We start from the raw sequence: 16,375 nt of genomic DNA, 5'->3' as shown, positions 1-16,375 counted from the left end.
GCGCCAAATGTCAGGGGTCGACGAAGCGTAGTCTCGGCGACGGGCCAGACGGGCGCGCGCGCGAGCGACTGGTGCCAGGACACGAGGGCGCGGGCGTCGGCGACGGAGGGCGCGATCGGCTTCTCCGAGAGAACGTGCTTTCCTGCGGCGAGGGCGAGACGGATGGCGCCAGGCTGCGCCGGGATGGGCAGACAGATGATGACAGCGCTCACGTCGGTGCGCGCCAGGATGTCAGCGAGCGAGCGGGACGGCGTCGGGTGGTCGTCTGCGTAGGTCGTCACCGCGTCGGGGGATGACGTGTTTGCGGCCAGGGCCGAGGCCGACTTGAGGGAGCGCGAGTAGACGGCTCGGAGCTCAAAAGTTTTGCTGGATTGGATGGCGGGAAGGTGTTCTGGAGCTGGGGTCAGCAGGGGGGGGTTCCTGTTCGCGTGTCATGTGTTGACGGTGATGAGGGATGGCTCACGCTCCTGGGCGAAGAGGCCCGCGCCGAGAAGGGCGATTCCAATCATGATGCTTTGTTTCGCGTTCCGTTCAGCGACTTGGAGTTGAAGCTCGCGGTGAGGCCTCGTTCACAGAACCGACTTCAGTGTTTAGCGTGCTGGAGAACACGTTACCCTCCCGATTGACTAGACGTCATGTTGGCCCGCATCCGAGCCAGCACCAGGCCCTCAGTGGTGGTCCCCTACCTCCAGCCATCATTTAGCGCATCATCGCCGCACCTGTATCGTAGCGCAACGTTTTAGCCGCCCTCGGCCAACCTCAATCGCAGGCCGTTGACAATCAGTAGTGGGTGAATCGTGGAAGCGATACGTGAGCATTGAGGGAATTGCGGCCTCATGATGGAGGTGCCGGGGGCTGGTTTTCATTAATCCCTGGTGGCCCAGTTGGTTAAGGCGTCCGACTGTTATTCAGCAGATCCATCGGGAGATCGACAGTTCGAACCTGTCTCGGGGAGATTTATATTTTGCCGATACCTACCTACCCCTTGTTCTTTTGCCTGCTAGGCGAAGCAAGCGACCGATGACCATCCTACAACTATTCATATCAAAGTCAGCCCAACCTTTTAGAGTTAGCAAAAGCTGTGCTTAAGACACATCTTGGTGTAATGTCCTGGTGCTTAGCCATCCTAGCAATCTATTACAAGCTCTATCTCTGCTTTGCTTTCTTGCTCGGTAGCGAGCTGATGTCCATACCCGCAGCTTCCTTAGTCCCAAAGAACATGTTTGGTCAGTTTTTGGCGCTCGGCAAGACGGCTATCCATGTGGATGATGGAGTAACCAGGTAGGGATCGGTCGTAAAATGGCTTGTCCCATCTTCGCTGCTCATTTCGCACTGCGGGATGCTATCTTCCGTCGCAGGAAATGAATCCCGCCATCAATCAACAAAGGCCTCGTTGGCTTAGTGGTAAAGCGCATCACTAGTAATGATGAGATCACTGGTTCGATTCCAGTACGAGGCATAATAACGAATGAATTACTTTTGCCAGATGTGGTGGATTAAAAGTTTTGCATGTAACATTGTACCGTAAGGGGTGGTGGGCCCGCTTGGGCCACGTCTCCGCTCATCGCCATCGTGAAATCCATGCGGTCCGCAAAAATGTATAAAACATCAAAACATACAACACCAGGTATTCGCCGGTGGTCACCCACCCGACTACTGATCCGGCCCTTACTGGTTTATCAATGGGAGAGCGGACGGGATCCCGAGCTTTCCAGTAGGTATGGTCGTATGTGTCCAATGCACCACAGTTTGGCCATGATATCGGACTGAATACCTTCGGCCAGGATGTTAGAATACCACTAGACTCAGCAGTACATAAATCTGCACCACGCATTCTCCCCTCTATCCAGATCACGTGCTCTTTGGAAAATCTCCTTTCCACCCAGCTCCCTTCTCCCCTTCTTTCAGGCCGTTCATTCTATTTCCGCAACTATCTATCTAACACCATGCAGACATCTTCACTACGAACGGCCTTCGACGAGATGGAGGGGACCGATAGTGACGATGAATGCAGGGCCTGGTAAAGTAGACTGTTCGATGCAAAAGATGAGCTAGCAACAAATGTTTCTGCTCGCCAGGGAGGAGGTAGAGCCACGGAGTGGGTTAATTTCCTCCAGGGCTCCTTTAACTTCAGCTTCTGTTTCAAGTTCAAGTTCAGTGATGAGGGCCCAGACGCCATTATTCGTCAGGACACATAGCTACTACCCTTAAAGACGAGAAGGTCGCGAACGAGGTCCAGGCCATGGAGTATCTCCGCCAACATATGACCATTCCTATTCCCTTGTAACCATTATTGGGGTTTCAGCCGAGAGCAGACAACAGCTTGATCCGTCCATTACATTATCATGCATTACGTCGAGAGGGCACTTTTGTCGAAAATCCTACAGAAGCTGTCGGAGAGTGATGAAGAGGACATGGTTTCGGATCCAAATGTGGATAACTCAATGTTGGACATGATCTTCAGCCAAGCCCCAGACTACCTTCTTCAACTTTCTCAGCTTTTCTTCACCCAAATCGGAGCCATCTCGAAAGACGGTGACACGTGATCCGTTGCCGAAAGACCACTCACTTACAGTATGAACGAGTTGACAGCCGTCTCGAGTTACCCAGATGACTTCTTTCCAACCTCAGAATCTACTGACGCCGGCGGCTACTTGAAATCACATACTCACGAGCATCTGATCCACCTCGGACGCCGCGCAACATAGTAAATAACTCGGAAACCGCCCAGGCTCAATTTATTGCCCGGCATCGTTTCGCCCAGCTAAACAGGAAGTGCCGCAACAACGATGCTGGACCGTCAACCATTTTCTGCGACGATCTACGGCTTTCTAACCTGCTTATAGATCCATCGACTCTTCAAATCACAGCGGTGTTCGATTTTGAGTTCACAAACGACATACTAGCACATTCTCATACGATCCATCTTGGCAGCTTCTGCTAGCTGGCGCAGATTTGTGTATTGATCGCTGCGGCATGGAAGGATTCCGGAGCCTTGATGATCCATGAATAGAACAACTTTTGCGGGTGTGAGAGATCGTAGAAGACGTACGTGTTCTAGAGGAGCAGTCACTTACTGGACCACGGCTGTCTACCCAGATGCGTGACTCGTGGGGGTCTGGTTACTTCTAGTTCGATTATACTGCCAGAAATTATTTCGACACAGATGCCGTATATTGGGCCGCACTACATGACGAGGGCACCGGTATTGAGTTGCTTGAGGATGTGGCGCACACAGAGCTGGAGTCATTCGGTGAGAAATAGACGGCACAGCTGACGGCCTACAAGGAAGAGTGCAGTGTTCATTTCTCCCAACCTTGTCTGAATGAATCGCTCTGCACTTTCTCGTCCTTGTTATTCAATGTTCTCCCTCTACAATTCTCGGGCAGCGGCGCATTTGATCATGTGGTATGCCGCTTTATCAATGGCCACTCATTACTGTCGTGCAAGCTAGTATCTCAGGGTAAGGACACGATTTCTTGATTTTTGCCAGTCTTTTTTTACGCACTATTTGTATGTTCAGCATTGCCGCATCTAGGGCACAAACCTCTTCGGCTATCTTCAGGCAGTCCTTCTCGGTCAAGATTTCACTTTCATCGGTGTCTCAACAGTCAGAAGAGCATGCACCAGAGAGAGATTGTTTTTCTAGTATGTATGCTCTTGTGCATCTGACGGCCTACTGCCCGTATCTCGAATCGAAGAGTATCAATTGAGGCAGGAGGACGGTATATTTACATTAACCACGACGTGGCTTCTTTTCAGCTATAGCTTTCTGTCCATGGCTTCAAGACACCGGATGAGGTCTTGGTGTATGAAGATCAGGAACATGTCGCTTACAGATTCGCCGACCAAACTTTCAGCGTTGAACAGCGCGAAAGTCAGGATGAGGTTGCAAAACTAAGACACCAATGAATATGGGCTACTGCATAGCAGCTGGCTGAATTCATCTATCTTGCGGAACCAACATGATGTGAAGACGCACTCCTACTCAAGCTTGCGGTAGTCGTCCATGGGCCGACAAGGGAGCTCACTGAGCCATGAACTCCCGCCTATCAATCTATCCCATCTCGAAATCACGAGGCATTCGCCCTCAGAGCAGCGACAAGATCGTCAAATTGCTGCTGCGACAGGTTGTTGTACACCAGGCAGTCAGAGCCGCAGGGCAAAGGATAGGGGCCATTGACGGGGTCTCCAATAAGGACTGTAGCCAGGTTCATGCAGCTGGCTGGAACCCCGACAAATTGAACCGCTGGAAAGGATTAGATTCCAATCAGTGTCATCTATTTTGTCTCAGAAACTAGTAGACTTTACTTACAACCAGGGCCGGGGGAGGTAGCCGTGACGGACACTCCCGAAATGTCATTGCGACAGCGCTCATATTCGAATGCCGGAACACCGGGGGGAGGGTCGCGACTGATGATGTGCCCCTCAATGGGGCTGATATCACGCTTTCCGCCGAATATGTGAACGAAGAGGGAGCCGATTCCTTCTCCGAAGAGATCGAATGCCAATTTTGCCCCCTGGCCAATGTTGGCCTGCGCCGGGGTGGTTAAAATGAGAAGCGCGGCAAGAGCGAGGAAGTTAGAAGTCTTCATCTTGCGGATTCAGCTTGTCAGAATAATAAGCACAGTGTTGTAATTGTAAGAGTGAATGGCAGTGATGATTGGTATAGAGACTTTCTTGGTTGTCCAGAAGAAGTCAGAAATCGCCGCCATTTATGTTCTGATGGACATCCAAGCTAGACGCACTTCAACTCCTCGTAGTTCCCATGAAGCTGAAAAGGATGAAATTGGCCGTAGAAGCATATTGCACCGCTTCGAGTGTAACGTCTATTATGGTGTGACCCCTGTCGTATCTTGAGATCGGCGTTGCAGAATTCACCCGAAATATAGTATGAGCGAACAAGAAATTTGCTGAGTAGGATTTCTATGGATTCACGAAGGTGACGTGTTAAGCTCACCGCTCAATTTCTCTTTGTAACGAAAACTGATCGACGGTGGCACATCGCTGGATCCTTCTTGTACTTCCGTTCGACATGTCACAGCACCCAACAATTAGCAAGGCCCAAGTGACTGGGGGTTGGTGACCATGCTCAGAATTGCCAGAATTGAAAGAAGTCATTTAACAATACAGAGAACTCAGACATGTGATGTGAGAAGGGGATGATGCGGTCCAAGACATACTATGATGTGTTGTTGCTCAGCATATCGTCATGGTGTGGGACTTCGTCACCAATGTGTCTCAGTAGGTGGTTCGAGCGAGCAGGCGAGGAGACAGAACTTGAAACCTCGCCCACGATTCATGAATCAAATTGAGCGTGACCTCGACTATGTCAACATATCGCAACAAGCATGCTTGAAACCAAAAGCCTTTTACGAGCATGAGAGCTGGAGGGATTCTCAACCAAAATCTGGCACCGAGCCGGCACAGTAGAGGGTTGAGGCTGCGTTTAGTAGATCCAAGGACAGAAAGAGTCCGTAAAGACACTTTCTACATCGCCACTTGCAGCTATCGGGTTAATAGCGATGTGAGAGGACCGCAAGAAGTTGATCTACAGTCTTAGATAGGTGGCAACGTACTCGGTGGTCAGTATGACGTCTTTCTGGTCACGGTTTTATGGCTCGTGTGCATGTGTCACTATAACAAAGTCCTGAGGCTGACGCTGTGCTGTACGTTGATCTCAGTCGTGATGTCATCAAAACAGTACGGTCAGGAGATGAGTAGGCCCCCGATGAAAAGAAGTATCCTCGCCACGAGAGGACCAAAATGGCAGTCAGAAACCACAAGTAATTCAGATTGAGAAAGCTGCTACGCAGCTACAGTCGTTGAGAAGCTGTTATGTCTTGAGAATGAGATAAGCCCGGAGCGCCGAGAATGCGTGAAACCAAAGGGCACCCCAAGATGGCCCACTAAAAAGCAGAACATGACACACACCGGCCCGTTGAAAAGGTCTGCTACCATATGGAATTCACGATTTCGTGGCACCCAGGCATATTCAAGCTTATGTCCTCTGGTTTCGTTTCTTGATACAAAGATCTCGACACTTGGGAAGTGACTGAGTCGTGTTGAACCGTTCGATAAGAGGTTGTTCACAGATCTGCGAGAAAGGTCTCGCAAGACCGGAACACCGTATTGTACCTGTGTCCGCCAAACCTTGATCATGAGATATGGCTTCATGGCATGTCCAATATCTTACACTGTCTGACTCGACGCCTGATACGCCACTTTCACTATTTCGTGGTGGCAACACCATCTTCACCGTGTCCTTGATCCGATTTATCCGCCAAAGAATGGGACTGAGGCGCTCAAGTTCGAGGACTATTGACGCAGATCTCACCTTCCTCGCTTCACTGCACTGCTCCGAGCCTAGCATGAACTTGTCAAGTAGCTTTGTGGGCGCCAAGGCACGATGGATCACTCAGGAGGGGGCTTGTCAGCTATGCGGTGCAGGAAGCTGTCCACTTCCGGACGGACAGGCTGATTTCAGCCATGATTCCATCTGATTAGATGGTTGAGGCTCATTTCATTGGATGTTGTGATCAGGGCCCCGCCAGCGGCCGTTGACTCTTCTCACCACTTGCCGTGCGGGCCGCCCCCAGGTTAATCCTGAGTGGCGCCAAGCATCCAGGCGAGTTCTCATGATCAGAAGATCCTTCCTCTTGCAGTCTGTGGCTTGCAGAGTTCGGGCTCGAGTTGACGCAAAGTCTTGCCCCAAGGTTTGAGGCATTTGAGGGCCATGAGGCAAAGGCTCTGACGAGCATCGTGGGACGACAAGTTCGGAGGCCGAGGTGCATGATGATCTCCCGAAGATGCCTCTTGGAAAATGTATAAGAAGGGTGTTTAATCTCGTTTGAAACTAAAGCGTGCCCATCCAAGCCACATATCAGCACCCTCATCACCAACACGATTCGATAGTCCTTCCTATACGTGAGAATACGTGACCATTCAACCAACACGATGAAGTTCTCCGCTACCATCCTGGCCGTTGCCGCCACCACTCTGGTCTCCACCGTCTCGGCTCAGTTCCCCCTGTGTGCTGTAAGTACACCAGCCCAGTCAAGCTGGCCCAGATGACTGCCGTCCCCTCCCGTCCGCCCTTCCCGCCTCCTCATGATCACAACATCGGCTCTCGTCGGAGACAAAAGAAGATATGCCAGGCTAATGCATCTTCTATCACCTAAATAGCTGTCTTGCTTTGAGAAGACCATGCAGCTTCCTCAGGCGCAGACCTGCACTGAGGCCAACATGTTCCTCTGCTTCTGCAAGAGCACGTTCCTCGCCCTCGCCTACCGTGACTGCGCTTGCAAGGAGTGCCCTTCTACCACGACGGCCGTCAGCGCCGTCCAGTATGGTCTGGACATTTGCACACGTAAGTCATTTCCCCCATGGAACGGAGGTCTGCAAAAGCTCTGGCAACACGAAGCAAGGGAGCCCAAAAGTGCCTTGAAGAGAGCGATTCGGGCGCTTCCGGCCAAGACGGGGAGAATGAAGCGCGTGCCTGGCTAACAAGAGATTGCAGAGGCGGGTGCACCAATCTCGTGGCTTCCGGCGCAGTGCTTCTAGGCGGCACCGTGACAGGGTCATGTCGCGCTTCTGTATAGGGCGTAGGACGAATTGGCGATGTGAGTGGGGACGTGGGTGGGGGAGGGGGATGTGACCGCAAGGGGCAGGACGGACGTACGTGATGTTGTGACGATGACTCGGTCATGTTGACACGGTGCAAATGCTGGTCGGCCAGGGGTTCGCGGCTACGAGCTCGCTAGCTCTATGCCTCGTCTCGCTAGCTTCAATCACAATTTTTATCAATCAGATCTAATCAGAACCTGACAGCACAAGTCTTTGTCTGACGGCATAGCAATCGACGCCCAGGCCCCCCATGTCGATGTGACGAACGCCCCAATGGAGCGGAAGATTGCTGCCGCCGTCAGACTGCATGCCATCTGAGTTGATGGTGTAAAAACAGGGAATATGCCCAGGGTGAACGGCTCAGCTGCGGCGAAGTTGATGGTGTAGTGCCCAGAGGGGTCTGGTAAGAAGCCAAGGAAAAGTCTGTCGGCTCGTATTTCCGCCCCGAGTCCCGGCGATGGCTTCAAGCCCCCATATGCACGGTCTCAAAACCGAGGATACCAGAAAAGAAGCTTGTTTGTCAAAGCGGACAGCACGGAACGCATGCGGAATACACGGGCGAGGCAGTGAAAGCGTGTGTGAGTGAACGAAAATAGAGACTAAAACAGAGACGAAAAACTGAAGCGACAACAAGGATCAGGCCCTCTGACAGGCAAGCTGAGCCGTGACGGCGCATGTGAGCGAGGCAATAGCAGAGGTACGACCGTATCCGCCAACAGAGCGGTCTGCCAAGGCCAGGAACGTTGCTTGAAATGGCTTCGCGCCGGGCAAGATAAGCCCATCGCGGCTAGACATGGCCCCTCCGATACCGGGAACAGCGGCTCGTCGGCAAGCCCAGAACCAGATAGGCCTGACCCCGTGGGCTGAGGAGCGGTGGATGAGGTGTAGGGGGGCTGGTCTCGAAGGGGTCCCTGGCCACTTGTTGGTGGATATCATCATTCCTCGACCAGGGTTTCAGGGGTCAGTGCCCCAATGATTATCTGATGATCTGATAACTCTAAAGCGACTATGCCCGGCCTTGCCAGCCCAGCCCGAGGCTCGCTTCGTGTGGGCCAGGCCGAATACCTAGAGCCACTCTACTCCATTGCGTAAATTATCGCGGCCGCCACCAAAGCAGCCACGCACCAACCGGCGGGCCCAACTTACGGCCAATCGAGCAGGTTCTTCACCCTCCCTGGGATCTGTAGCCGAACGATGGGCCGGCCAAGGCGATGCCACGGATGCAGGTTGCAGGTTGCAGGTCGCAGCCCGCGGCCTTGATGCCTGCTCGTGCCTTGCGTTGCGTGGGCCGAAGCGAGGGCTTTTCTGCCAGTATATAGACTCAAACGGGCCCTCCGCCCTGCTTCTCAGCCTCCATCTTCATCCCGATCATCAGCACTCTCGTTCACTGATTACTCTGTCCACTCGCTCGTTCTTAGCCCTCCAGCCCGCTAAATTCATCACATCAACAAGCTTCAAGCTCGAGTTCAACCCCCACAACAGACACAATGAAGACCGCCGCTGCCGCCACCGTCCTCTCCCTGGCCACCATTGCCGCCGCCCAGTCCTTCTGCGCTGTACGTCTCAGGCCCGCCACGATAGTGATAAACAGCCCACTAATCAACCCATCAGATCACCTGCTTCCAGAATGTCGTCACCGAGTTCCCTCCTCTCGACTGCACTGAGGCCAACATGTACCTCTGCTTCTGCAAGAGCACCTCCCTTCAGGGCCACTTCCTTGACTGCGTCTACGATGACTGCGCGGCCGAGGCCGACTCTGCTGTCGCTTTTGGCGTGAACCTTTGCTCAGGTGAGTGGTTCAAACCCAAACTTGAATAGCCCCTTGATCAACACATGCTAAAGTATCCCGCAGAGCTCGGCGCCCCCATCACTGTTCCTCCCCGCGAGCCCGTAAGTTCCACCCACTTTTCCAAACACGGTCTGTATGGCCAGAACATGGAGCTGACCTGAACAAAGACCACCACCGCCGCTGCTGTGACCACCACCACCGCCGCTGCCGTCACTACCACTGCTGCCGCCGTCACCACCACCGCTGCCGCCCCCCAGTCCGAGGCCCCTGTTGAGTCTGAGGCTCCCGTAGAGTCCGAGGCCCCCGCCGCCCCTTCCACCACTGCCGCCGCCGTCACCACCGATGCTGCTGCCCCCAGCTACGCTGCTCCCTCCGAGTCTGCTGCCGAGTCCGCCGCTCACTCCGCCGCTCCCTCCGCCGATGACGACGAGCACACCACCACTGTTGCTTCCGTCCCCACTGCCTCCGGCAACGGTACTAGCGCTGTCCCCACCACTGTTGAGGTTGATGCTGGTGTTATCAACTCCCGCCTCCGGCCTCCTCGTTGCCGCCGGCGCCGTCCTCGTTGCCGCCCAGCTCATCTAAGCGCTCGTCGATTCGGATGTCTGTTAGGGCAAGAGCTTTAATGTTTCTTGTAGGAAGGAAAGTGGCTCTTTTCGCTTCTGCTCCGTGCCACTCCCAGGGTAACACGGCTTAAGTGTAAGACTTAATAATGTTGTACGATTCTTTGATTATATAGAGGCGTTAGCTCGCCCTCACTAATCACATTAATACAGGCGGTGGATTCGACCAGCCGCCTAGACAACCTGCTACAACCCAATTTCTGTTATCCTGTTATCTGATATTCGTAAGCGTAATGATGCTCAAAACTCCCTTGATCCAGGGTCACTATCTACATCGTTTCGATACATTTTCGTGGCGGTGGTTTGATTATGATGTGAATGCAAGGTGACGTTCCGTCACGTAGGACCTGGTTATGCCCACACAGATCAGTATTCTTGATAAATCACCCAACCTGTCTAGGACACGGCTAAATCTCGGGTGCCGTTCCAGGATGAATGGTTGGGCAAAAGGTGGTAGCCTTGAAACTTGTTCCGCAGTATTGCATTGAGAATCTGCTGATGTAAACTGCCTACCAAGTATATCGGTGATCTGCTCTTGCCATACATTATGCATCCATCGCCGGAGCCATTCCTGGTGAAGCGGACCAATGGTCACGGTACGGCCCTTAAACTCAGCCTGGTCGTTTGATCACATGTCTGTCACTTGGAGAAGGCGTGCAATTGCCACCATGACCCACGGATGTGCTCAATCGTTTTCCTATAAGTGCTTTACGGCCGGCCGCCAATTGTGACCTTCTTGCGAGTGCTCGCAAGCCTTAGCGCAACGTGCAAAATGGAAGACACGCCGCAGCAAAGCTTGCCGCTGATCAGAGCGACAACGCAAAACCAGCCGACTGCCGCGGATCTACGCAGTATTGCGGGCTCCTCGACGAGCCAGTCACCTCATGCGGAGACGGCATCCCGCACGATGTTGTAGCCCCACCTAGGCCAGGGTTTTGGGCTCAGTTCCCGGTGTTGCCAGCCCTCTCCCTTCTAGCTAATTTAGCTCTGGTGGCTGCCATGGTTGTCATTGTTACTCTCGTTCGATGGCAGCAGAGTGGCATCATGGAAGGTAATGTCTCCTATTATCCTCGCTGTCGTACTTCTTCTCGTCAATCTCCTTCCAACTAACACATTCTCTGAGGGAGCCGCGATCTTCTGCTAGGCCCTAGCCATCGAAAGACGACGGTCGACGATCTACACTGAAGATAGATTACCTCCGAAGGGACGGCCACGGCGTTTCTCAGTATCGTCTTCCGCGGCTGGAGTGAAGCGGCCGTAGCCTGCTCCGCAGTCGTCGTTGCCACTATGAACTCGTCTCTCAGCCAGCGCGCTCTTGGCGTCGGGACCGTGCTTACGACTCGCGCCGTCACTCAGAGCAGTTTACAAGCCTGCTTTCAGCTGCCAACAGAATTCTCAGCTACGAAACGGATAGGACTGTCCTCTTGAGTGCTTTGTCTTCATAATTCAGCGTCGTCATGCGAGGGTAGTTAGGTCGTACTGCGATTAAAACGGATCACGGGTTGCTGAGAAACGGAACATAAGTCGGCCTTCTGAAGGAGGCGGGTTACTCTTTTGATTGCCATGAATTAGAGTAGAGGCTTGGCAAGGATTCGACGATACGGGGACTACCGCGGGGTCCACGGATGGCGACATCGCCATGGTGCTGAACAATCGATTTACAGCAACATACAGCATCCAAGCCGACCCATAATTCCTAAACAAAGGCGTCTGGAACCGTTACGTTGATGTTCTGCTCGCGTACGAGCTCGCCACGTCGCTTTAGTCTTGCAATGTTAAATTCGAAGATCCTGCACCTTACGTACTGGAGACGGCCCGTCAGCTTATGGTCCAGTCTTTGCTCGCTGCTGCTATCTGACAAACGCAAAAGTCGGGCAGCCCTGAGTGGCAATGTACTCGGAGACGGCAGCTGTATTTGCGGCAAGATATGTTTACATTGCAATTTCCATAGCCGTTGTCGTGTTGAGTACTGTCGCAATTGTTATGCTATACTCTGGGTTCCGAAATATCGTCGGAACGGTATTACCATGTCGCCTATTGAAGTCATCAGTGCATGTAAGGTACTCAATTTGATGGATCTCCTGTGGACGGATTTGTTCAGAAGTACTCGAAAGGGTTGGTGATCGGCATGTCCAAGTGAGATACTAAGGAAATGTGACAATGAATGGTAGGTAGCAGTCGGACCACTATTTTGAAACATTGACTTTACTTAGATGGTGTTTTAGTTTTAGTAGTATACATAATATAATGGTGGTCGGCAAATCGCGTATCATGCTGAGGATCGGTATGAAGTGTGTCTACCATCCAGCAGCAGCCAGCCAGAAACAAAGCCTGCTAACACATTCCTAATGAATCCTTCAGTGATTTTGCCACACTAGAAACTCGTCTGGCAAGACCTTCAACTTCCAGCCCCAACCGCAATCAAAGGCAACGCGGGCACTATATCATCAAACCTCTTCAGCAGTGCTTTCGGCCTCGACCCCGTCAGGCCTTTGAACTTCAGCCTCTCTGCCCACAAGTGTACGGCCTCCTCCGGACGTTGGTCTGGCTGACTTTGCCATTTCTCCTTAAAATTCTTCCAGCTGCCATCTTGATGTCGTGGCGCCCACATGGGACTTGCGGTCTCCTGTCTTTTGAAGGGGAATCCTTTGCTGTCGACCGTGAGCTTGAGGTCCTCAACAAGGTTGTACTTTGGTATGGCGTCACGCGAGATGTAAGGTTTCGGAGGCTCGATTGTCAGGCCCATGACAAGAGGCGGTGAATCGGCAGGCTTGCCATCGAGGAGGCCAGAAACGTGGTTGCCTTTGAGCACGGGGTCTTTTTCGGGATCATCTGTACTGGTCAATCTCTGAAACCACAACTGCACCATTGAAAGTCATGTCCCGTTGTATGACAGTTCATAGAACTCGATCCATGACACGAAACTAGGTCGACAAGAGAACAGGCAGGAGGGCACTTACAATATCCCCATATCGACTGTGGCACAGTCTTGAGAATGGGGTGTATCCCCCACTCCATATCACTTCTCTCATTGCCTAAGGTTCTCACCACCTTCGACCTACTTGCGACCCGTGCAATTCTGACCACGATCGTCGATACAATTGTCTGCTGAAGACACATGGGGAGAGCGTAAACTTTCTTCTGCGCATCTGCAATCTCAACCGACTTTTTTGGCGTGATTGCACCCTTGCGATCATCGAAAAGCACACCGTCACTGGCGGCAAAAGACGTGGTGATTGAGAAGGAAAGCTCGCCTCCGCGGACCAGCCACATCTTCGCTGGCTTATCCTCATACCAGACGTTGGCCTCTAGGCCCTTAGCATCGCTGCCTTCGGGAACGAGACCTCCCACGCAGTTGAATAGGAATGCTTTTGGCGGCGCTTCTTGCTTGTCAAAGTCGTCTTCGTCGTCGTCGTCATTCTGTCCACTGGCGACGTCCAACCATCCGCTAGCCAGAGGCACCGAGACCCCGGAGGACGCAGATTTGAGAGCCAAAGCCTTGAAATCACCGAGTGATAGCCGATCAGGTCTCGCCATGCCAGCACTGTCACCGAAATCGACGTCAAAGCCGAAGACCCAGAAGTCGACGTGGACAGTACCAGCCATAGGTGGCCCCGCAACAGTGAGTGTCGCCCCAATCTCACATGATATGCGTATAGTGACGAGCCAGAGGTCCAAAGAGAAACGAACTCCAATAGATACACCGCCGACGGCAGCGAAATAGAAGGGCCGGTAATTGATAAGGAAGTCAAGGAAGGCGTCAAACCAGGCGGACAACGCGCCGAGTGTCAACTGGGCGTGTAGGCGGCCACCACCCATACAAACGCGGGGCGTGATGGCGAAGTAGGCTTCGCCAGTGATGCGCAGATTTTCCCCGAGAGACCAAGCAATGCCGAGGCGAGGGGGTCGAGGATACTGGAGAGGTTTATCGAACGCTTGGTGAAAGCCACCAATAGTCATGACCCAGTCACCGGCATAGGGACTGTCGCCGAACCAGGAGAAGAGGGCGAGGCCGCCGGTCAAATGACAACTTTCGTGAAGGACGAAAGATTGCGGCGAGAGTTGGGCCTCAACCTTGAACACTCCGGCAGCGATATCAAGTGTACAGGCAATGCCGAGCTCAACATGGGCAAACTTGATAGGTGACGCCGGTGTGGGGACATCGCATACGGCAACAGCGTAGATGCCAAGCTGGACGTCCGGATTGAGCTGGACAACGACAACAGCATCGACCGCTAGCATTTGGAAGGCAGTGGCTCGAAGACCCGCCGCTACCCAGAAAGAACCCTCCCGAGCAGTGAACCATGGCTCTCCCGAGTCTGGTTTGAGGAGGCCTTTAAGAGCCTTGAGAGGCCCGCCCGAAGTATCAGTTCCGCGTGGCTTAACGAACGGGAAGTCAAGGACAGTGGCTGCATTCGGCAGGCGAACATTACTGTTGACCCCGGCGCCGCCAGTAAGGCCGGCGATGTCCGCGAAGCCGATTGTGAACAAGGGCCCATTGAGCTTGAAGATGATGAAGACCATAGTGAAGGTATCCTTCTTGTCATCTTCCGCGGCCTCCATCATAAACCCCGATCGCTGCGATTGCGGCGACGGAAGTGAGGGCTTTGCTACCTCTCCATATACACCGACGGCTTGAATCATCCAGGGCTCAAAGCCAATGATAAGACCGCCGGCATAGTAGACTCCATCCTTCATTTCCGTCTTTTGCAAACTCCGGCGATTGTCAGAGGAGGTCGGTCAAAGGAGATGGCTAGACCTGCCAGATCAACCTTGGGGCTGGATACAGGAAGACCGCAGACGGTCACCTGTTGGGGCAGCTGACAGCCATCGATGTGCTGAACAGTATTGTGAGCTGCGCGGATGATAGGAGTCGAGCAAGGTAGGGCTGAGGGATGGGATTCTGGGAGGGCAATGCGACTGCTACTGTAATGTTCAGCATCGGAAGACTTAGCCTCGCCTAGCTTCAAACTCAGACAGAAACCCATCAACGATATACCAATGGGCCCCATTAGGAGGCTTGCGTCGAGAACCACACCCAGACGGTTCTCCTCCTGGATGTACTTCAGTCCAATGTTCTCGAACACGAGCGGGCCAGCCGACACCTTGAAGGCAGCCTTTGATACGTCCTCGTCATTCTGTTCACCGTCCTCAATCAGCCACTCGTCGCAATCATCCCAGCCGCTCGGTCTGTCCTTCTTCTCGGAGTCTTTGGGCCGGTTGAAACGATAATCCAGCACCGCCGCCTGTAGGCCCTTGCTATTAGTTGCGACAACCATAAAGTGCGATCCAGGCTCAATGACAATCTCGTTCGACTTGATAGCGCTTGGCTCCTTGTTGGATTTAAAGAAGAGTTTGTCCTGGTCGTGTTCAAGCCCGGGCAGCAACGCGTCAAGGTCACCCTTGGTGACACCAGGCTTCGCGGCTTTGTCGACCACAGCTGTGGCCTTGTCGCTCACCCACATATAAACGAGCTGGTCGAAGGGCTGCTTCAGCTTCCCCACCAGCGGCGCATCGATGTCGCCCATGTCACCGATCGACACTTTGATGATGCGCTTCGAGGGTGTCGTCGATTGCCATGACGTGTCTCGCCACTGCACAAAGGTCAGGCTGATGCTCGAAATGTGTACAGATGCCGTGAACACAATGAGCTTTCGACCACCAGAACCACCAGATCCGCTCCCGGCGACGTTCACCTGCGCGCACTTGAAACCAAGAATCTCATTCTCGTTACCTGGCTTTGCAAGCATAACGTCAGCAATGACGTCTGGTAGTTTCGGGGCATCAACACCCATGATTGTGTCCAGTAGTGTCTTAACGGTCGCGCTGCCGGAAGCGTCATCCTTAAGCCCTAGGTTGGCACCAAACTGCCACTGTGTTCCGTCATGGTTGAAGTTGAGTCGGAGTTGGAGATCTCCAAACGAAAGGGCGCCTAAGAACCTGAAACTCTTTCCGCCTGCCCTTTCCGCTGTATTGGTCTTCGCGTTGCTCACAGCCAGGTACAGGTACCGTAGCTCGATATAGTCGATACGCAAGTCCTTCAGCAATGACATAGCTCCGTCCCGTGAGTCCCGGTCCCAGAAGCTCACGAGATGTGATACTTTGAGCTGATCGATACGCGCTAGTAGCCGCCACCCCATCTTGGTTCCGTAGTTGATCTCGCCGCGGATCCTAGCCGCTGCATCGAAGCCATCTGATGATGCATTATCAACCTTCTCGCCCATAGGCATCAGCAGCATGTCAACTCGAAGGGAGAACCGCCATGTTGCCCCCTCTGCTGTCAAGACCTGTACATGATCAGGCTCTCCCTTTCTCCTCATCTCCAACACACGCGGCG

At 53.2% G+C, this 16,375-nt stretch overlaps 5 protein-coding genes and 2 non-coding genes across 7 annotated transcripts in view; 4 read left to right on the top strand and 3 right to left on the bottom strand.

Moving 5' to 3' along the window:
• Positions 1-509, bottom strand: part of VDBG_07706 (NAD-binding Rossmann fold oxidoreductase family protein) — a gene marked incomplete at both ends in the record, with an annotated part of 1,420 nt that extends 911 nt beyond the window's left edge. Inside the window, 2 exons of the mRNA XM_003002201.1 lie at positions 23-391; positions 464-509. Coding sequence (XP_003002247.1) covers positions 23-391; positions 464-509 — 415 coding nt within the window. The remainder of the gene's footprint in view (positions 1-22; positions 392-463) is intronic.
• A 360-nt stretch (positions 510-869) lies between these two features.
• On the top strand, positions 870-955 carry VDBG_15168. The gene has a single exon. It is a non-coding gene; the product is annotated as a tRNA-Asn (tRNA).
• Positions 956-1,387: 432 nt separating this feature from the next.
• VDBG_15167 lies at positions 1,388-1,459 on the top strand. Its single transcript has one exon. It is a non-coding gene; the product is annotated as a tRNA-Thr (tRNA).
• A 2,614-nt stretch (positions 1,460-4,073) lies between these two features.
• On the bottom strand, positions 4,074-4,595 carry VDBG_07705 (predicted protein; the record flags this gene model as incomplete). The annotated part of the gene is made up of 2 exons (XM_003002200.1): positions 4,074-4,249; positions 4,316-4,595. The coding sequence occupies 2 exons, from the start codon at positions 4,593-4,595 to the stop codon at positions 4,074-4,076; spliced, it is 456 nt and encodes a 151-aa protein (XP_003002246.1).
• Positions 4,596-6,957: 2,362 nt separating this feature from the next.
• VDBG_07704 (predicted protein) lies at positions 6,958-7,827 on the top strand (the record flags this gene model as incomplete). Its single annotated transcript, XM_003002199.1, has 4 exons — positions 6,958-7,038; positions 7,186-7,369; positions 7,602-7,622; positions 7,811-7,827. 4 exons carry the CDS (start codon positions 6,958-6,960, stop codon positions 7,825-7,827), a joined length of 303 nt encoding a protein of 100 aa, XP_003002245.1.
• A 1,286-nt stretch (positions 7,828-9,113) lies between these two features.
• VDBG_07703 (predicted protein) lies at positions 9,114-10,112 on the top strand (the record flags this gene model as incomplete). Its single annotated transcript, XM_003002198.1, has 5 exons — positions 9,114-9,182; positions 9,238-9,415; positions 9,479-9,516; positions 9,583-9,928; positions 10,054-10,112. The coding sequence occupies 5 exons, from the start codon at positions 9,114-9,116 to the stop codon at positions 10,110-10,112; spliced, it is 690 nt and encodes a 229-aa protein (XP_003002244.1).
• Positions 10,113-12,436: 2,324 nt separating this feature from the next.
• VDBG_07702 (conserved hypothetical protein) lies at positions 12,437-16,262 on the bottom strand (the record flags this gene model as incomplete). The annotated part of the gene is made up of 4 exons (XM_003002197.1): positions 12,437-12,870; positions 12,999-14,742; positions 14,864-14,964; positions 15,038-16,262. The coding sequence occupies 4 exons, from the start codon at positions 16,260-16,262 to the stop codon at positions 12,437-12,439; spliced, it is 3,504 nt and encodes a 1,167-aa protein (XP_003002243.1).
• Between the last annotated feature and the right edge of the window lie 113 nt (positions 16,263-16,375).

The sequence above is a fragment of the Verticillium alfalfae genome, genomic scaffold (assembly GCF_000150825.1).
Source record: "Verticillium alfalfae VaMs.102 supercont1.10 genomic scaffold, whole genome shotgun sequence".
In the NCBI taxonomy this organism is placed as follows: domain Eukaryota; kingdom Fungi; phylum Ascomycota; class Sordariomycetes; order Glomerellales; family Plectosphaerellaceae; genus Verticillium; species Verticillium alfalfae.
This window is presented reverse-complemented; position numbering and strand designations above follow the sequence as displayed.